General features: G+C 32.3%; 2 protein-coding genes across 2 annotated transcripts; both read left to right on the top strand.

Moving 5' to 3' along the window:
* Window positions 1–8,450: 8,450 nt before the first annotated feature.
* On the top strand, window positions 8,451–9,675 carry LOC134275397 (melanocortin receptor 5-like; the record flags this gene model as incomplete). Its single annotated transcript, XM_062757680.1, has 3 exons — window positions 8,451–8,691; window positions 8,865–9,016; window positions 9,409–9,675. Coding segments are annotated over 3 exons (660 nt in total), but the record flags the coding sequence as incomplete, so codon positions are not given.
* A 1,010-nt stretch (window positions 9,676–10,685) lies between these two features.
* On the top strand, window positions 10,686–21,806 carry LOC134275407 (melanocortin receptor 5-like). Its single transcript, XM_062757689.1, has 5 exons — window positions 10,686–11,031; window positions 19,231–19,452; window positions 19,670–19,809; window positions 20,184–20,386; window positions 21,117–21,806. The coding sequence occupies exons 1-5, from the start codon at window positions 10,707–10,709 to the stop codon at window positions 21,250–21,252; spliced, it is 1,026 nt and encodes a 341-aa protein (XP_062613673.1). The 5' UTR covers window positions 10,686–10,706; the 3' UTR covers window positions 21,253–21,806.
* Window positions 21,807–22,668: the final 862 nt, after the last annotated feature.

Raw genomic sequence — 22,668 nt, forward strand, 5'->3', positions numbered from 1 at the left:
ACGTGTAAACGGCACTCACATAATTCATTGTACATTTTGTCCATGTCTCTATCAACATTTTCATGTCACTTGCTTGTAATTCATTTTCTAGATCTAAATATTCTATATATTCTGCATGACTTCTTTCTAAATCATTATAGGACGTTTCTAGACCTCTAAGAATATTTTGTAGTACACCATGGTCCTCCATATAACTTAATTCTCTAAATACGTTGTATATTCTGTGAAACTTGCCCTTTTGCGTTGAACGCCGACGCTTCTTACCCTGTAGCTTAGGATCTTTCGACTCTTCGGGTGGCGGCATGTTCCCTTTGTGTTGAAATGTTGCACTTGGTCAACTCAGAAATTCACACCGTCATGTGGTAACATTTATTGTTTCAACCTGTTAATGGATAGATATCTATTACAATAAATAACAGTTGATAATTATACAATTCTCATTATTATTAAATTTCATGTTTTAACTATTAAATAACTCACACATTGACGGGCTAAATACATAACATTGTTTCGCTGTTGAAGAGTCTGTGCATCTCAAACCGGATATCACTTTTCTAAATAATAAAGTCCGAAACGATGCGGACGGAATGTACAATTCCGAAACGTACAACATTAAAACAATATCACTCCAGGTATTATCACAGTTATCATTATCACAGGTTTATACTGATCTCAACACCAGATCTTATCACATGTAACACAAATTAACACATTTTTAATCAATCTTTGCCTAGGATAACCCATAAAAGCAATATATAAAAAATGCTTATTTCCAGTGGGGTCCTAAGATGTTACAAGTTGAATAATATATGTCTAAGACAACATAGACAGAATAAAAAATAGAATTGAGGATTACATAATTTTCCTAGCCTGAATAAAATAATTTGACATATATCTACATATTCACAATTTCAGGTTAATACAAATTATTTTTAAAAAGTTTCATACCCTTATAAAAATATTATATATAAATACTTTCTTCCCTCCTTCGAGCTTCTTATGTAAGATGCAACATATGTCTATTTGGATTTGACATATTTATATTGCACAGTATTTTCTTGTGTCGTTGTGTCAAACCTTTGTAAACTTACATTTTGATAAAATAATCTTTTATGATAGAAATGTTTACCTTTACAGGAAATATAGATTTTTTTTAGTTTTAGTTGTAGTCTGAAAAATTGGCCTGTCTGTCCTTAGACAATTATTCGTTTACATTGTTGAAATAATTGACAAAATATGAAATAAAGATGTTTAAAAAAAGTATTTGTATTTAACTTTAAGAACACTCTTCATTAATCTGTTTAATTTTACCAACTTGTAATTCTAGGTATTTAGTTCCCTTTTAATCGTCAAATCCAAATAGACATAAGAAATTAGAAAAGTTAACTTTTGTTTTTAAAAAAAAATTTTTTTTTAGTTTTTTCTCATTTGAAATTGCCGCAGCATTCAATCAACAAGAGGATTTACCAAATTCTATTTTCAAAATATAATAATTGGTAGTTTCCTTCTCTATGGTACCTATCTACTAACATAAAAGTCCTCTATTTTAAAATCACAATTGCATGTATCGCACAAAAGTACAAAAGCCCAAATGCCAATTCATAATTAACGAAAGACCCCCCTACAGGACGGGTTTCCAATTGTCCTGCAGCACCATGCAAAACAAGGTCAGGTGTAGCAGAAGTTACTGTCACGAAACCGGTCCCTCACTTCTCACAGGTCTAAATTCTCAGCCCTCAACCAGCAAGTGATCATTTTAATATGAATGAAAAATTAAGCAAACTAAAAATAAACAAACAGGTTTCTTTTCTATATTTTTTTCTATTGGATATAATTCAGTATTTATTTTTAAAATTTAAAACAAATAAATAAAGTTATACTCAATTTTAGATAGGAATTAAATTTTTTCTAATATTTATGTCTACTGCATAGACACTATCTACTTTGCTAAAAGAATGCAATGTACGTATCCCGAATAAATAGTGCGAGAGTATAGTTGTTTTTTCAATAAAAAAGAAAGTTTTAGCAAATACTTTGTCAATTATAAGAAAATGAATGTCAACATGACTCATTAAAACATATTAACAAGCTTGACACAGCTGTCGCTATGTTGCCAGTAATCAAAAGTGGAAGTATGTCGATGTATCAATGATAAGATTTTTTATCTATCAAGATCTAATGCGCTGTTTTCAAATAAAGCAGAATGACAGAAGAATTTTTTATTTACATGTATTTACCTCTTGATTGTTATTGTTTTGAAATATACAACTGCGTATTTTTGAATTTCAGAGGAATTATAGATTTATATTTCAATGGATAAACTGAATAATATTTAATAAGTATAGTAGGAAAAGTTTAGAGGATCTTGACAAAAGGTTATGTCAACAAAATAGATTAAGAATGATACATCATCAATAAAATAAATACAATGATGTACACAAGGTATCTCTACAATGGTGTACATAAAGTATTAATTCAATGATGTACACAAAGTGTATATTGAATAATTAATACACAATGGGTACAATGATATTCAATGATAAACAATGATATTCAATCAATGATGTACGCAAAGTGTATACATGTATTTACACAATGGGTACTATGATATTCAATGATATGCATTGATATGCAATGTTATGCAATAATATGCAATGATATTCAATGATATACAATGATAAATGAATTGCAATGAACAGGTAGCAATGTATTACAAAGACAATGGTCTATGTCGACTTTATCAATAGTATATGACCTAGAATCAATAGCAATGGCACAATGACGGAAGCTCAATTATTGGCCACTGGCCCTGGAAGATAACAGGATCAGCAGCGAGCTTCTAGCAAAATTCGGCCATATGTCTTCATATGGGAGCTAATAAAGCGCGGCATGTGAAGACATCCGCAACTTGCGGCAAATTTTGCCCATGCCATGAAAAAACTGCTATTTATTACAATTATGAAAAATTAATTACTGTTTAATATATATGCAGTATACCGTAGAACTAGGGAAATTTTATATGAAGATCAATAATATATGTAATGATCGATAACTTTTCAATAGCTCAATAGTTGCAAAGATCAATAATAGAATGGTCAATAACTGTTCAATAGTTCAATAGAACAATAGCTGCAAAGATCAATAATATATGTAATGATCAATAACTGTTCAATGGTTCAATAGATCAATAGTTGCAAAGATCAATAATATATGTAATGATCAATAACGAAATGGAAATGGTAGGTAGCACTGCAAATTTTGACAAATTATTTTGATTATGTCACACTGAATGGCATAGAGGATAATGGTAGAATGTGCTATACGGGAAAGGTGAACACCCTCTGGATACAAATTTGATGAGCCCTGTTGAATATTGGGGTGGTGAATATACCCCCACCCCTTGTAGTAATGAACCAGATTTTGAATATTTGAATGGTTGGACCTTTTTCCAGGTCATTCCTTGTTGACCAAACCATCTGATATGGATGTTGTATTGTTCTAAGTCCAATTCGCATTATATAAATTGATGAATGTGTGGTTTTTTTTGCATAATACAATTTAAGATGATCCATTAATCCACACCATGACAGAAGTGCCTGCAATCTTAGGATAAATTTAATAACAGTAAAAAGGTGTTGTCAAGTGTCTGACTGACTAAAATTGAATGTAAGTCTGAAATGCATGGACTTCCATCTCCCTTTAATCTTTATATAATCTTCAGACAAGCCTGAAAAATTCAAGTGTGTAGCAACCCCAATTTTAAGAGTATTACCCTTAAATGTTTTAGTGTCAAAGCCAAGAAATGAAATTAATTTCTGTGGCATTTAAGTAATGGAATAACGAGAAGGCTTCACGCCAAATTAAATAAAAAACTGAATGTGGAATGTTGGGTCTAATTGACAAGTAGCTGTGAAGTATTTTAAATAATGAAGATGTTTCTTGGTTTGACAAAATGTGGAAGATATATATACATGTATTATTATGCTTTTGCTTTTTTTTTATTAAATCAATTAATTAATTTACTTAATTATATTTATTTGTCTATCTATTTATCTATTTATACGAGGGCTGTTCAAATATTACGCGGATTGTGCTATTATTCACTCTTACAGACGTCATAGAGTTATGAAATTTCACAGAAATATGTATTTCAAAGATTCCAATAAATTTTGGTCAAAATTTCTGTATTTTAAAAAAATTCTACTAAAATTATCGGTATGTTGATATCGCTGATGGAGAGGTACGGAGCACGCTATACGGGAGGACAGAAAGAAGATTATCGATGATAACTTTATCCGGACTGAAAAGAACGTGATTGAGAGTCACCAATATCACACTGTATCTCATAAATACCTGCAGTTTTTGGTTTTAAAACAAAAAAAGGATATTCTTTACTTGTTTAATAGATTTAAAGCTTGACAAGAAATGGTGTGTGGATGTTGAGTAGATAAGATAACTCAAACTGTACAGGTACTCTTGGGAAAATGTTGAGAAAATGAAAGCTCAATCACATATTTTTTGATAATGTCTGTGACGTTGAAGATTTTGCTGCTCCGTGACTTAATGATATGTCCTGAAAAATCATCCAAAATTGATAACAATCTACAAAATTTTGATATGATATTTTGAAGATCATATAAGTAAAGATTCCTTTATATTATGTGCGACATTTTGCCCGATTATGTCGTCAAATATTTTTTCTGTGCAGCAAGTCCGCGTAATTTTTGAACGGCCCTCGTATTTATTTATTTTTTATTTATTTAACTATTTATTTATTTATTTATTTATTTTCATTTATTATTATTATTATTATTTTGATTATCTATTTAATCTATTAATTAATCAACTTATTTATTTATTTATTTTTTTATTTATTATTTTTTTAAAATTAAATTGTCTATTTATTTATTATTATATTATTAGCATAATTTTTAAATTATGGGCTAAAGCTGCATTGTGAAATCTTTAGCTACATGCCACACTTCCTGATAAAACTTTACTGTTTAACGAAAATTGAATGACAAATGCCACAGCTTTGAACAACACTGCATTTGAAAGGCGGGCTTCCTGAAATTGACAATAATCAGCCAAACAAATTTTAACTCTTTAAAAATGTGCTCTGGGATGAATATGTTTTGGCATAATTGTTTTTGTTACTTCATACCAATGTATTTCCGCCATATCACATGTAGCTTGTATATTATTTTTAAATTTGTATATATTGTACATATATTGTTTAACCTCATGTACCATTTATACGGTTTGAGTGAATAAATTAAAGTTGAACTTCAACTTGGCTTGTGGAATTTTTAACTAGAACAAGAAATGTTAAATTAGTGGTTGGGCCTTCAATTTTAACCTGAATTAATTGAAATTTCTATTTCCTGACAAGTTTGTTAGTGTTTAGGTAGTTTCTAACACACTAAGGAATCCTTGAAATTTATTTATTCGATTATCTATTTCATGTTAAATACGTTGTGTGGCCTACAATTTAAAGCTGATTTAATTGGAATTTGTATTTCCTGACAATTTTGTTGAAATGTTTAGGTTGTTTCTAAGACTCTAAGGGATCCTTGGAATTTATTTATTTATTTTATTTGAAATAAGTGGTTGGGCTTTCAATCTTAATCTGCATTAATTGGAATTCCTATTTCCTGACAAGTTTGTTGAAATGTTTAAGTAGTTTCCAAAACTATTTATTTATTATATTTTATTATTTATTTTATTTTATTTATTTATTATTTTGTCTGTTTAGTTATTTATTTATTTTTTGTTACCTACTGACTGACAATCCAATGGAGTTTAGAAGAAAATTTTTCCTAAAGTAAGACATCATCATTGAACACCAAAGGAGCATGCACTTATAAATGTTGGACACTGAATGTTTTGCTCAAGGAAATCATTCCATTTTTCTTCGTAACTTTTAAGGATCGTAAAATAACATTTCATGCATTATATTATGCAAACTCATCATCATAAAATAATTTACTTTTCACTATAAACATTTCCATCATAGTTTCCAAATGAAATTCCATTTACAACACAAATAGACATCACAATATACACAAACTTCACTAAACACAAATCTTACCAAATCTATGGTATATGAACCTGATCTACAGATGGTTTCCTTCTCAATCAGTCATAGCTTACCCTCAATTCTCACACTCCCTGATCTGTGACCCTTTCTTCAAAAATATTTCTCAACCACTGTAAAACATGGAGGCACAAACAATGGTGGTGATGATTGAGGTGATGTCAATGCTGAAATAAATAAATAAATATTGAATAAATAGCATATATCAAGACAAGCACAAGTGTTACAACAAGACTGTCAAGAGATCAGCTGATTGTAATCTCTGTTGAGATTCTGCTGGGCTAGATATTTGGACTGACGCCCGCAGAATCTCTGGACAGCCATTAAAATTTCATGTCTGGAAATCAAGTCCCAACTTCGGCCGACTATAGCAAGAATAATTCACCTAAGCCACACAGCTGCTCGCTTTATTTAAGTCATTTGGTTGTTTATTTGACTCTCTAACACTTTTATTTCTACATTGCTTACCTTTTAGGCATGTAAATCCCAACATAAATATATTCACTGAAATTTCAGTTAAAATAAATATGGCTCATGTGAGGAAATTGTTTACCTCCTCAAATAAAAGAGTTCTTATAGTCTGTTTTTACCCTAATTGATGTTCAATGGCCACAGAAGACATTAGTTAAGATTCACCAAGGGGTAAAAACAGACTATAAGAACTCTTTATTTGAGGAGGTAAACAATTTCGTTAGAGGAGCCATATTTAAAACTGAAATTTCAGTGAATATATTTATGTTGGGATTTACATGCCTAAAAGGTAAGCAATGAAACATGAAATATTAATGGCTGTCCAGAGATTCTGCGGGCGTCAGTCCAAATATTTAGCCCAGCAGAATCTCAACAGAGATTAAGCTGATTGATGTACAAAATAATTCAATTAAATGGCAAGTAAATATTAACAGTTAAATTAACAAAGTGATAAATGCCACTATGGTTGAATGCGCAGAAAATGTCTTTCTTAAGGTTCGTTCACAGACAAGTTCCTCGCTGCACTTAAAAATTAAAACAATTTTACCGACACATGTTTACACGGAAGCCATGATGGATGGAATACTTTGCAGTCCGAACCCGATGATATGTGACACCGATCTATGTCGTGGCGGATCCAACAGGCACGTGATCACTGCATGGTGGATATTGGTAATGTCCAGTGTATGCATTTACCATTTGTAAACGTTAGTTTTAATTACAACGAAAAGTTGGTTTCGATTTCACCAATATATTAATACACTGAGGTCACGTTCGCAAACAAGAGTTCATTTACTGCGATAGTTGCTGCACAAGTGGTTAATATCGTCGCTGGGGATGTTGATACTATAGATATGCTATGAAATATTCTCACATCGGGTAATATGGATGGGCGCTTAGTCCAGGATCTATTTGCCCTGATTATGTTCATATTTCCGACGTTGGACGGTCAAAGGAACACCAGATGAAGATGAATATTGTTGAGACTAAACTCGATGCTGAGCTTCAATGGATGACGGAAGATGGAAAGGAAGAGCAAATGCACATGCGTAATGGATGTGGCTAAATGAAGTCAGTGCATTTGAGTGAGAGTTATCTCCCCTGAACTTTTTATCTCTATTTGTCTCCATAACGGGACTTAACTCATATTGAGTTAAGTCGGATAAAAAATAGTCCAAATTTTTGTATTGAATTACATGTATATGGAAAACGAATCATAAACATTGGATTCATAACGTATGTCTTTATGTTTTGTTTCGAACACAAATAAGTTGTACGTAGGGATACTGTATTCAGGGAAATTTTCGCCCCCGTTTTATTTTCGCCCCTTTCGCCCTACCCTCTTTTGGGCGAATTTAAAACGGGGCGAATTCAAAGATTACAGTATCATTTCTTAAACATAACCATAAGTGGGCGTATTTAAAATGGGACAAAATGGTTTTCAAGTGTAAAAGGGCGAATATAACACGAGGCGAAAATAACCCTGTATACAGTATAATCTAAAAAGAGACAGCTATTGACATTTTTCTGAAGTCTCATTTTGCAATTTCATAGCTGATACCATGGATTAAATTATTTGCTAGCGAATACAATTAAGTCATATGCTGTCAGACCGTTATTACCATACTAAATTTTTGCGTAAAAGGAGCTGACGGCAATTGTCTTACAATAATGAAGTTGATGTTATGAGTATATAATTCAATAATGCTTTACCAGCATTGGGCATATTCTCCAATCTTGGTGGCCTTTATACATTAGGATGAAAGAATTTTAATTCAAAATCGGTATCGCTGCAGTTTGTTAAGACAAGTTTTTGTATAACTACTTATAATATGTAATATACCTCGCAAATATTCAAGAGCGTTAAGCATTCTGATATTTTAATAGGAAGATTTTTCCAGGCCAGTGGAATGTATGTCGGTTTTTGTTGTGTGAGGTCATTGCATTGGACATCTGCTCATCATATCATTTAGTAGCCATCACCATCAATCGATACATCGCCATTGTGAGCCAATTACGTTATCACGTCTACGTCACGACAAGGTCAACTAAATACGTCATAATATTTATCTGGGTCATGTCGCAAGGTGTCTGTGTAATAATGTTTACACTCTATAATCCAGGTCAGTACTTAATCTAAATTTAAACCAATTAATGCAATTATCATAAAATTTTCAGCAAAAAATTGAATGGCATCTTCGTTTTTTACTAATATTTTGTCAAAAGATTATAATAGTCAAATACATTGATATGCCTAAGTGGATATCCGTTAGAAAATTAATTTTATACTTCGCAGAGGAATACATTCTGAGACAGGAATCCTCATGTCGGTTCGAGCTCATCTTCTCCCTGGCTCACATGTGTGTCTACTTCATTTTTCAACTGATTCTGCCACTTCTATTTATGATTCCTATGTACGCTAGAATTGCTAATATTGCTAGAACACAGGTTTGTTGAAATTTTACTTGCATTTTAGCTACGAAAAATTTGAAAAACTTTTTTTTATGATGGCCAACGTTTATATCAAATTAGGGCATAATGCTAATAGTCTGAAAGTTGCCCTTTACGTTTTGTTTTGTTACATGTTTTTTTTATTGGTATAAATAGTACTTTAAAAAAAATATCGAAATGAAATATTGAACTTTTATATCTATACATTTGTATTTAATTTATAAAATCTTTATAATTTTTCAAAATATAATTTTCCCCATTATCTTTGTCGGACATAAAATATGTAACACAAAAATTGTTGGTGAAAATTTTCGATTACTTCTCTTCGTGGTAGCTCTGGTTGAGAATTATTTTAATCAAATGTTCTAATAATGATTAATTTCTTTAAGGCAAAGGCTATAGCAATTCTGAAACGACTTCCATGGCATAAAGACAGGGCATGTTGTTTCCACATCAACAATCATGAATTGAAGTCAACATTTATGGTCTCCATTCTATTAGTGTCCTACACAGTTGCATGGGTGCCTTTTATGACATACTCCTTTTACCGAATACAGTGTGTTCAGGATTGCTACTTCAGTCCTTTTATACGGTACTACATGTACTATTACTATTACCCATCCACCACCTACCACTACAAAAGCAGTTGTCTCTGATGGTATTTTAAAAAACTGTGAAATTTATTTTTAAAAAATTAAAGTAAAACGATTATTTATACGTGATTTTTTTTTCCTATTGCAGGGCAAGCTGCCGAATTTTGTTGTATCTAAACTCAGCTATAAATATATTCATTTATGCACTCCGTTTAAAGGAATTTAGAAAAAGCATCAAACATAAGTTGACACATCTTATCAAAGCAGTTTTGTGTCGTGAAAAAAGTGGGAGGGATCATTAAATATTCACGAATCTACTGCTTTGTAAAACATATGAGAAGTATTCTATACAAAAACCTACGAGAGAAAAAATGTGAACACACATGGCGCTACAAACTTTAGGGGGACAATTTAAACAACAATGGCATACATGTATGTAAGTGTAATGTCGTCAGCAACAAATACTACATGTATTATTTTAAGCCGGTGACAATATGGAGAACAAATGTGGAATGGGGATGGATCCTATTATAGCAAAAACAATGTGCACAAAATGTTGATAAACTCTAAAAGTCATATTAAATAAAGTTTGTACTATATTTTGACAAAAAATAGAAATGAAGTTATGTTAATGCATCTTTTCAGGTTTTCAAATGTCTCATATATAAAATTATTGTTTTTTTTGTGGTTTTAACTTTTAAAACATGGGTTGGATTTGTCAGCCTTTGAGGTTGAGTTTAAAATAAATTGAAGACATTTTCCTTTCCAAATACTTGTCCATATTAAAATTCCTCCATGTGATTCTACGAAAAATAAAAAAATAAGGAAAGAAAGAGGTATTTTGTATATATAATCTTGATCTTTTTTTAGGTTCACAACTGCTTCACAACTGCTTTTTTTTTGCACTCATATATTTTCACACTTCAAATGTTTTAAAAAGAATCTGCATGATGCTTCCTTGTTCATTTTTAAACAACAATAATGTACACAACCAACATTAATATCGAGTTTTAGTACTTGGGGACTTCAACAACTAAAAAATTTAAAATAGCGAAGAGTAGATGAATCAGGAAGTAAATGAATAAAAATGTAAAATGCCTTCATCTGCCGCAAACAATCATGTCTTCCCGAATACCACCACGTTTTTAAAAGACACGAATCTAACAGAACCACACACTGCTGAAGATCCTGGGATATCCTTTTACATCTATTATTATGGGATGATTTGTATAATAATGTGTATTAACATAACCGGGAATACCCTAGTTATCAGAGCTGTAATGAGGACTCCCAACCTCCGCACGCCATGTAATCATTACATTGTGAGCTTGGCTGTTACAGATTTACTTATTGGAGTCATATATCCTTTATACAATGTTGCTCATCTAGAACTCGTGCCGGAAGTCAGTCGTGCTTTAGGTAATTACATTAATTTTACATTATTTTTTCTGTTTTAGAAACTAGGAAAGGGCATGTTTTTTCGTGTTGATATGCAGGTTTTTCTGTCTGTCTGTTTTACAACAATTTTTTGGAATAGAAATATGTTAAACTTGTTTTGATGAATTTTGATTGAATCGGATAATAATTTTCTTTATGTTCCTTAGTTCTCCTGCCAAACGACTGAGCTTGTTTTTTGATAAACAGGCAAAAATAAATAACATCATGCTGAAGTGAAATATGTCATTTATTAAAGTAAATGACGGAAAAGCAAAACACATTTAACAAATTGGGGGTCAGAAAAAGGAGGACTCAAATATAGAGTATTACACATCTTAGTCAAAATATTACACAATCTGACCCCCAGCACCATAATGACATTGTAACATGATGTACATAGGCAAAAGGGGGGTCAACCAGACTAGAATAATAATTCCAACCCTGTAATATTTCACAAGGTACAATATACATGCATTTTAAGTTGACCCCCTTATAAACATCATAAGTTTGGAAGACATATACAAAATGCTCTAAACTGCTGCCTGTCATCAAAAAAGGTGGGAAAACAAAATAACAAACAGCCAATAACAATACAATCGCGCAGGCATTAAATTGAACACAACTATGTTTCTCTCACCGCCGAGGAAAAAACATATATAAAACGCCACACTGCTTTATGCTGAAAAATCATATGGAAACCTGCAGACATAAGCAAAATTGCGAGGTACACAAAATAAATGTCGGACTCATTCTCAGTAACCTAATACATGGATTTGCCATTTATTACAATGTACAAAAAATTTACTTGTTCAGTAAGAACCTGGGGTAGAAATAAGTACTATAAATCTCTTTTAAACCCATTCAAACACTATCAAAAAGGATTGGTAAAACATAACAACAAAATATCAACCTGAAAGAAATTACAAGCATTGGTGGCAGAAGGGGTGGATGGTGGGTTCGAAAAATTCAGCAGTTCAATAAACCATGCTTTCTCGTTTGGTAAACGGATCAATAATGATCAAGTGGAAAAGGGTAAAATTAGTTCAAAAAGGGAACCGAATAGCTACTTAGTATAAAACTAAGTCCAATACAGACACTGTTTTATAATAACATAATAAAACAAGAACATGTCACATAAATGAAATTATTTGCAATAATTACTATTTTATGTTCCTTAGTTCTCCTGCCAAACGACTGAGCTTGTTTTTTGATAAACAGGCAAAAATAAATAACATCATGCTGAAGTGAAATATGTCATTTATTAAAGTAAATGACGGAAAAGCAAAACACATTTAACAAATTGGGGGTCAGAAAAAGGAGGACTCAAATATAGAGTATTACACATCTTAGTCAAAATATTACACAATCTGACCCCCAGCACCATAATGACATTGTAACATGATGTACATAGGCAAAAGGGGGGTCAACCAGACTAGAATAATAATTCCAACCCTGTAATATTTCACAAGGTACAATATACATGCATTTTAAGTTGACCCCCTTATAAACATCATAAGTTTGGAAGACATATACAAAATGCTCTAAACTGCTGCCTGTCATCAAAAAAGGTGGGAAAACAAAATAACAAACAGCCACAATCCAATCAGAGATTGGATCCACCCACCCAAAGGCGTCTTGGCAGGAGACGCAAAATTCCTCAACAGGATGATTAATACAAAAGCATTTAAACATCTTCTTTTTTTTTTTTATAAATTGACATATACTCAGTTCAAAAGACAATACAATAGTTATTGTGAACAAGAAAAAGAAACATCCAATAAGACTGGGTGAAAACATTACAAAGGGCAAAACATCAAATAATTTTAAAAAGTGTACAAAACACCTGTCTGTAGTAAATATTAACCAGACAGCAAAATGGGAATTTATAATCATGGACAATGACCTTGTCAACTGCAGACAACTTCTGACCAGTCAACAAAGTTGTTAAACTTACATCATTCTGCATCAAAATGTGCCTCTTGACTGCAGACAACATCTGAACAGTCAACAAAGGTATCAAACATACACCATGCTGCAATCAACAAAGTTGTTAAACTTACACCATTCTGCATCAAATATGCCTCTTGACTGCAGACACCATCTGAACAGTCAACAAAGGTATCAAACATACACCATGCTGCAATCAACAAAGTTGTTAAACTTACACCATTCTGCATCAAAATGTGCCTCTTGACTGCAGACAACTTCTAACCAGTCAACAAAGGTATCAAACAAACACCATGCAGCCTTAAAGTGCCTCTTAACTGCAGGCAACTTTTGTTCAGTCAACAAAGTTGCTAAACATACACCATGTTGCATAGACATAAAAATATGCCTCGTGACTGCAGACAGTTAACTTCCGAAGCAGTCAACAAAGGTGTCAAACATACACCATGCTGCATAAAATGTGTCACATGACTGCAGACAACTTCTGACCAGTCAACCGAGATGTCAAACTGATAAAAATGTTCCTCTTAACTGCAGACAACTTCTGACCACTCGAGAGGAAAAACAGATAACCAAACTGAGGATTTAAATTTGTGAGGATAGGTATAAGGAACCAACAGACAACTTCTGGCTTGGCTTGGCGGAATCACACAATACAGATAATGTCATACATATGGTATAACGCTCTGATATACTATTGGTAACTGATGTCAGCAAGAGACATTTCAAATAAATTGATAAATACTGTGTATATTTAAAGTAATGAAACTGCCTCAACACGTATGGCCCCGTGCTCAGTGACATATAGCATAAACAAAGTGGTATAAATTCCTTAACACGTATGGTCCCGTGTTTATAAAATCTTCCATTTACAACATTTGACCCATTAAACACGTATGGTCCCGTGTTTAGAAAGTCTTCCATTTACAACATGTGACCCACTAAACACGTATGGTCCCGTATTTAGAAAATCTTCCATTTACAACATGTGAATCACTAAACACGTATGGTCCCATGTTTGGAAAATCTTCCATTTACAACAAGTGACCCATTAAACACTTATGGTCACGTGTTTAGAAAGTCTTCCATTTACAACATGTGACCCATTAAACACGTATGGTCCCGTGTTTAGAAAGTCTTCCATTTACAACATGTGACCCACTAAACACGTATGATCCCGTATTTAGAAAATCTTCCATTTACAACATGTGAATCACTAAACACGTATGGTCCCGTGTTTAGAAAATCTTCCATTTACAACATGTGACCCATTAAACACGTATGGTCCCGTGTTTAGAAAGTCTTCCATTTACAACATGTGACCCACTAAACACGTATGGTCCCGTGTTTAGAAAATCTTCCATTTACAACATGTGAATCACTAAACACGTATGGTCCCGTGTTTAGAAAATCTTCCATTTACAACATGTGACCCATTAAACACGTATGGTCCCGTGTTTAGAAAGTCTTCCATTTACAACATGTGACCCACTAAACACGTATGATCCCGTGTTTAGAAAATCTACCATTTACAACATGTGACCCACTAAACACGTATGGTCCCGCGTTTAGTGAAACATTCCATGTACAAGATGATCTAACTATTCAAATACATATGGTCCTGTGTTTAGCCAATATCTATTACATGATGTAACATACTAAACATGTATATGGTCCTGTGTTTAGTCAAACATTTCATGTACAAAACATCTACTTTCTAAACACGTATGGTCCCGTGTTTAGAGAAATATTTTTATATACAACATGATGCAACAACTTAACACATATGGTCCTGTTTTAATTGAGATATTCCATATACCAAGTGATGCAACTTTCTTAACATGTATGGCCCCATGTATAGTGAAACAACATTGCATACAACAATCGAATGCATAAGCTTAAAAGCATCATCAATAGAAATTGCAGGGTTAATAAGCATGTATTTTTTCCTGTATGACAGTAAATCCTCATTAGGATACCATTATGCTACAGTAATTTGCATTTGTCAAACGTATGGTCCCGCTCGACGGCTACTGAGCTCTGCAGAGATTGATTATAGAGATGATCCATGAACTGTGTTCACCCTTTGTTTTATATTTTGTAGAACAACTATTATAGAAAATATGATTTCACAAAATGTGTTTCTTTTAAAGGACCTGTGATTTTACCATTTTCTTTCTTTTTCCATCTAAAAATATATATATTAATGATCCTATGATCACCCTAAGTCTTCTTTGATTTCTAGAAAGTTTTATTTTAGGTAGTTTAGTACTATCTGACATGAAACTTGTAAATGTCCCACTGATATGACTTTCAGTTTACTAGATCTTGATCAAAGCTTTGAAATATTCAAATGAATCTCTTTATCCTGAATGAGGTTAGTTTTTAGATTAAAGTTTTTTTTTTTATTTTTATTTGTTTTTTTTTTGCATCGGTCTATTGAGTTAAAGTGATTGGAATTTAAAATTTTGGGCCCTGCTGCATACCTCTAACCCCTGTTTCAGAAGAATTGACTAAAGTTTACTTCATGTACTGATAAAACACATGAAGTGTATAAAAATCATTATTTCAAAATTAGGATATACATATATATATATATTTTTTTTACAGAAAGTATTGAATTAAGTGAAAAACCATTTTATCCTGATATTATCTTACTCAATGGACTTGTTGACAGAGCAGTCCCCAGAAACATGAACCAATACATCACCCAAACTAAAAGTGGCTGTTGCCACAATACTTTGCTATGTTGAGGCAATGTCCTTGGTAATGGGCACTTGTTTGTCCACTGTTGTGTTGTCTGTGCATGCATATCTGATTTCTGACTGTTGTTTCCACATGGCCCATATAGTTTCTGCAAGTGTTACCCAGTGTGGATAGTGTCTGTTTCTAATTTGGTGGGATAGGTAACTCTGGAAAAATAAAAGTGTAAACTACTATCCAGTATATGATATTCATTTTTTTTTTAATCAAGTGCTCTGATCTAAATCAATATTTTAAGCCATGTCCTATACAACTGAACAATCAGAACATGCAAGATAAATTCTTAGAGAATGACATAATTATTTTACTTTGGGTATTGCACAGCTGCAATAAATCAACAGGGAATAACAGGTTATGTAAATTCCAACATGAGAATATGTCTACATATATATGCAGCATAAATTATTCTCATTATAACATTATATTACCAAAATAGCACTTCAAAATTTGCATGTCATAATATACTACCATGCAAGTCTTGCACAAATCACAAACACAAGTGCATTATTGTGCATATGGTCCTGCACAATCCAATAAAATACATGTGTATATGGTATATGAAAATCAACAAACACAAGTGCATTACTCTGCATATGGTCCTGCACAATCCAATAAAATACATGTGCATATGGTCCTACACAAGTCAACAAACACAAGTGCATCTGATCCTGCACATTTTTCCCTGCAAAGTTCAACAAAATTCATGTGTATATGGTCCTACACAAGTCATCAAAAATGTGTGCATAGGGACCTGCATGAGTCAACAACTTGCATGTGCATATATTGTCCTGCACAAGTGACTAAGTCAACAAAATACATATGCATATGGTCCTGCACAAGTGACTAAGTCAAAAAAATACATGTGCATATGGTTGCGTACAAGTCAACAAAACAAAATGTATGTCAATTTGGAATAATTATGTATGGTTCTGCATGAGTTGACAAAATACATGTGAATATAATTCTGCCCAGATCAACAAATTGCATGTGCATATAATCTTTCATGAGTCAAAAGGTAATACATGTGCACATGGTCTTGTCCATGTCAACAAAATACATATGCATATTGTTCTGCACATGTCCACAAAATATGCGTACATGTTCCTACAAGAGTCAACCAAATGTGTCAGTGAAATGAATGTGAATATGGTCCTTCACAATCATAAAATACAACATAACGTGTAAATCAGTGGTGGGTTTGCATGGTAAACATAAGTTGTGTATGTGGACCTCACTCTACACTAATACTCAGTAAAAGGTCACCTGAAACTATGGTGTGCACCCTTAGCAACAATACTATATCAGCATTAAATCATGTAAATCATTCTACTTATATACAAGCTGTGCCTATGACCTGCACAGTTTATGTGATAAATGTGTATGTGGTCCCACGTACACTATATCTTGATTCAACAATTGAAAATTTGAATGATACACGATTTGTGTACCCATATAATGACAATATTTTACCAACATCATATAGGCAACTAACTCCAAACAATATTTTTGGCTCCATGAACAACTTGAGTAAACTTGAGTAAGATCATTCATTGTTCAAACTCTTAAAAGGAAAAGCAGAATTTGTTACCAAGTATAATACCTGTATTGGTAAAAATATTGCAAAATTATATATGGAACCAAAAAACTTTAGCCTTTAATTATGAGCTAATTAACTTAATTTTAATGGATAACACATGCCTTCATCAGAAGTACTATACTATACTGGCCTGTTTTAAACTGGGAATGCAGGAGTGTAAAGTGAATACTACATCAGCATCAATGGAGATCTCATAACTTGTAAAAAGGTAACACTCGTCACTGCTGAGCTGTTTATATTCACTCATCAATATCTGGTTTGTGTAGATGATTCTGACATTCAAGTCCTTGAAGAAGTGAAAGGTTTCCACTGTAACAAACAGGTTCTTATTCCCCGGCCAAGGTGAATGTAAGAAGCAAACTGTCTTGTGATATTTTGGATGGACAGTTAATAAAAATGATGTTATTACATAGATGCACATTTTCTAAGCTCAGCAAATTGCAAATCACCGTAAATAGGCAAAAGTTCCTAAAGGAATGAAGTTACCGGTGTGATTGATAAAATCTCCAGGCCTGATCACGGTGTTAGGATTAACGATGTAGGTGAATCACTGACGGCCAGTTGCAAAAACCTCCCGGGAAAAAGTCTATACACTGTCAGGTCTATAATGTAATTGTATATTATTGTTTACAGCAGAGACCTACAGCGAAGGGTCTATGTTTTTTACAGCTGACATAGTTCATGTAAGAGTTTTCGGGATCTCGAGCCCGACATTATTTACTACATATTTTACACCACTGTAGATACACTGACACTGTTTATCGATCGTTTACCAAATTTACTTCAGTTGACCATATTATTCCCCAGACGACTCGTAGTAATAGAATATCCATGTAAGAATCGCATGTAAAGTATTTTGGTCGTCCTGAATTGCGACTTCCTCAGCATGCTTAATGCCCGCATGTAAATTTTACAAGGCCGATTTCGCAACAAAAAATCACTTTACAGACGTTTTTCTGCAAATAACAAGCAGATCACATCGTCCGAAATCTTCAAAATGGCATCACAACAAAAGTTGTAGGATTTTCTTTGGGAAATATGGTATAAATTCGAAAAATTCAGCAGTTCAATAAACCATGCTTTCTCGTTTGGTAAACGGATCAATAATGATCAAGTGGAAAAGGGTAAAATTAGTTCAAAAGGGAACCGAATAGCTACTTAGTATAAAACTAAGTCCAATACAGACACTGTTTTATAATAACATAATAAAACAAGAACATGTCACATAAATGAAATTATTTGCAATAATTACTATTTTTCGAGTATCAAGTGACCATGCCAACTTTAATTGGAACTGTATGGTTTCCGTAGCATAACTCTTCATAATTTCTAAATTTGATTAAACAATTCAGTCACATGATATCAACTGATTCCTACTTCAAGGAATTCTGATGATGATATAATTTGTCTAATGAAACATGAAGAGAAATCAGAGACACACAAAATCCGATGCTCCGATCATATGAAATATGTAAATAAATTAATTTAATAAAAATATTGTCATTTAATCATATTGTTAATTCAAAGAATTAACAATGGAATACAGAAACATGCAAAGTTTCGCCACTAAAATTTGTCACTGTTTATTCCTCAACTACAGATTTGCTCAAATTAAAACAAAAGATTAATGCATGTTCTTTTTTTCAAGGCTGACAAGCAAACAATATTGTAGCACCATTATGGTCCTTTTTGAAATGGTTTTTGTTAAAATAGTGCTAAAATTACTCATAAATGTAGACAATGTCAATTATTAGTGGATTAGTGGATTAGTGTACCATGATTAATAAATAAAAAAATAAGGCATTGAATAGAGCAAAGAAAACAAAAGAAAAAGGTTTTAAAAATATTTTTAAGCGAATCTACATTCTTTTTAGGTCAGTGGGGCGTTTGTCGTTTCTTGGTGAGTGAGGTGCTTGCCTTGAGTACTAGCTGTTCTTATCATTTAGTAGCCATCACGGTTACTCGGTATGTCGCCATTTTGTACCCGTTACGGTATCATCTCTACTTCACAACCAAATCCACAAAGTACACCATTTATAGTATCTGGGTCCTATCCCATTGTACGTGCATTTTTATGTATACTCTCTACAACCCAGGTAAGTACCATACATGTACCGTTTTCTGTAAAAAGGTTAATCCATTGAATATAATTCTTAGTCAGTTAAAACGTATCATTAGAAAATAAAAATGTAAGACATACCTAATTATCTTTATATATACATTATGGAAGAGATTCTATGCTTATAAATAAATATAATTATAATGAAAGTACATGTATTATATGCTTCGTGAACATGTTTTTTTTCTCTTCAGAGAAATACATCGGTGTTTGCCGCTATGAGCTGATCTTCTCTATAACACATTTAATTATACTCCTCATAATCCAGTATTTTCTACCTCTCCTAATCATGCTATCTCTATATGCTAGAATCGTCAGAATTGCAAGACATCAGGTAAGACTAGCTTTGAATAAAACTTCCTGTACCATTATGAATATTGACACAAATGCATATGTTGAGAATGCACTGCTTTCAAAAACATTGTCTGTATTATAAATTTTGTCTTCATCTTTCTTTATTGTGAAACTTTGAATTAAACATTGATAATTACGTGGTAATCGTATATATAAGCATATATATATAAGCATTCAAATTATCACTTTTAATTTTGCTGACAAAACTTTGTTTGCATCATCTGTCCTTGTTGTTGTTAACTAAGACTTAGAAATAATGACAAAATAGACTTCGGTAATTTTTTTTAAAGAAATGTATTGTCAGTACATCTATGCCATATACATTGAAAGTTTTTAATTGTACTTTTATTTAAGGCAAAAGCAATAGCTCTTCAAGAACGAGTGCTGAGAAATAAAAGTCATGCATTTAATTTCATTCGCCGACAAGAACTGAAATCTACAGTAATGGTGTCTGTTTTGTTGGGCTTCTACATAATTGTATGGACGCCGATGATAATATATCTTTTTTTCTATAAAATAACTTGTGTAGAAAATTGCTTTCAATCTCCATTTATTAGGTAGGTATTTCCCTTGTTTGAAGAACCTATTTTTCTGTCAAAAAATTATCAGGTTTATACTTGGTTAGATAAAAATGTTATTTATTTTTAACCACTAATTAAATTCTCTGTTAAATCAGACAAAACCAAAACAATACATCATGAAACATCACGATAGAGAAAAGAACAATCACACAAGTTACTGTTGTTCTTTTATTATCTGTTAAACATGCCTCCAAGAATTTTTCCTTCATATTGATCTCAGATTGCCGGTAAAGGACGGCAAAATTAGCTGTCGACTCGGCATTGATCGGGTCTTTGAGTAGTGAGAGATTCTTTTTGGACATTGTACCAGTATTTACTGCTGTTCTGGACCTCGGTTTATACAGGTCCGTACTTTAGGCAGTTTATTCGAACCCGCAACGTAAAAATTAGTTATTTACTTCATAAAATCCTGAGATCAACCGTGGTTTTCTATGATTGTTTTTCAATTATTCTAAGACAAGAAGACAAGAAGGATGTAGTTTTGATAATCCCTGATATGACCTATTTACATAAAATATATAAATATATATTAGTAACACAAACACGACTTTTTTTCAAGATCTATATAAGCCCTGCAATATATATTGTATGAAGAATCGAATCACTTTTAAACTAAACAAATCTTATATTACATGTTAAAAATGATAAGTACTAGTAAACATATTATTCAACGTTTTAAAAATGCTTATTTTTTTTTCTATTTCAGAGCTACTTGTCGAATTCTTCTGTATATGAACTCGGCTGTAAACGTATTTATTTACGCTGGCCGACTACCAGAATTTCGAAAAAGCATTCAGAAAGATATAACAAAGCTACAAAAATATTTGTGTTTTTGTAAATAGCAGTTTTGAAATGATTTAAGAATTGTAAACATTAAAACTGGTTTTAAAAGATCTGTCCATGCCCATTTAAAATAAGCTTTAAAAATACAACTTATTGGCAAGTGTGTACGATATGTGGCTTAAAAAACCGAAAAGAAACTTGTGTTATTCTTCTTATTTAATACAACCCTGTAGAATTTATCTAGATGTGGGATTGTTATTTTACATCTCTCCCTATTTTGTTTTTTTAATATTGAGACACTAACTCTAGCCGATAAGGCTGTCCATGCAGTTAGGGATCTTTTTTTATGCCAAAATCTTCTGGGACACGGGGTCTCGCTTTATTTAGTCTCATCCAAAGGAACGGTCACCAAATCCTGCAGGGATAAACAGGAATTAAATTCAGCAGACGCTTTCACCATTTTGCCACGAGGACCATAACACGTATTTCTTATAGAAAAGATTTAAAAACACTTGTTAAGTTTTATACAAATATAATAACAAAACTGTTTTTATTGTTGTAATACAAATGATTAAATTTACTTAGACATTGTATATATTCAAGTCATGAACAATTAAGGTAAAAAAATGTAATTAATTTAAATGTAACAATAAATAATGTGATTCTTTGATCATTTTCATACATTAAAGTCTTTCTGTATGATTAATTATTGAACATTAAAGAGATGGAATTGATTAAACAGTTCTTTTTGTTTGCATAAACGCATGCATAAAATTATCACGCAAGCCAATCGAATGATCATCTTCATGAAATCAAAAAAATCTGACAGTTATTCCTTATATTTACATGCTCTTGATTCCGATAATTCACGTGCTACAAGCCGCTCTTCTGTCTCTATTTGTCCCGCCCCGCACGTGATTTCTTTGTACAAAAACGTGATTGTTAGAAATGTGTTTTACGACGACGTCTTTATTGTTTCCAGACACCATGGGAAGATACATTTAAATCTAATAACAGGTATAAAATGTGAAAAATAGACAAACACAAAGAAAAGGTACAGTGTACATATTATCGCAAATTCAAGTGAAAAAAAAGCTGCATTTAATGTCAAAGGTCAATAAAAATATTGAGATAAACAGACTGCCATGTGTTGTCCGGGAGTTTACATTTTTAAATAAATCTAACAAAAACCTGTTTATCGATGTAAATTAATCCAGGCAAAGTATTCCTGATTGTGTTTTTAAATAAAACGTATAATAATATACAATTATGGACTCTTTTGGTGTTAAAAAAAGTGTCCATTGTCATTTATTATATAGTCCGAATTTGAATAAATAAGACATTGAAGATTGAATTATGACACCAATTTCATTAACTAAATTCGCTACACGTAAGACGTCTAAATGAGTAAAAATTATCCTGCCATAGGTTTGTATAATATTTCTCCTGCTCAGATACGTAGGTCGTTTCGGTCG

This window comes from Saccostrea cucullata, unplaced genomic scaffold (assembly GCF_032062105.1).
Source record: "Saccostrea cucullata isolate Sc308-1 unplaced genomic scaffold, CSIRO_AGI_Scuc_v1 ctg1840, whole genome shotgun sequence".
Taxonomy (NCBI): Eukaryota; Metazoa; Mollusca; class Bivalvia; order Ostreida; family Ostreidae; genus Saccostrea; species Saccostrea cuccullata.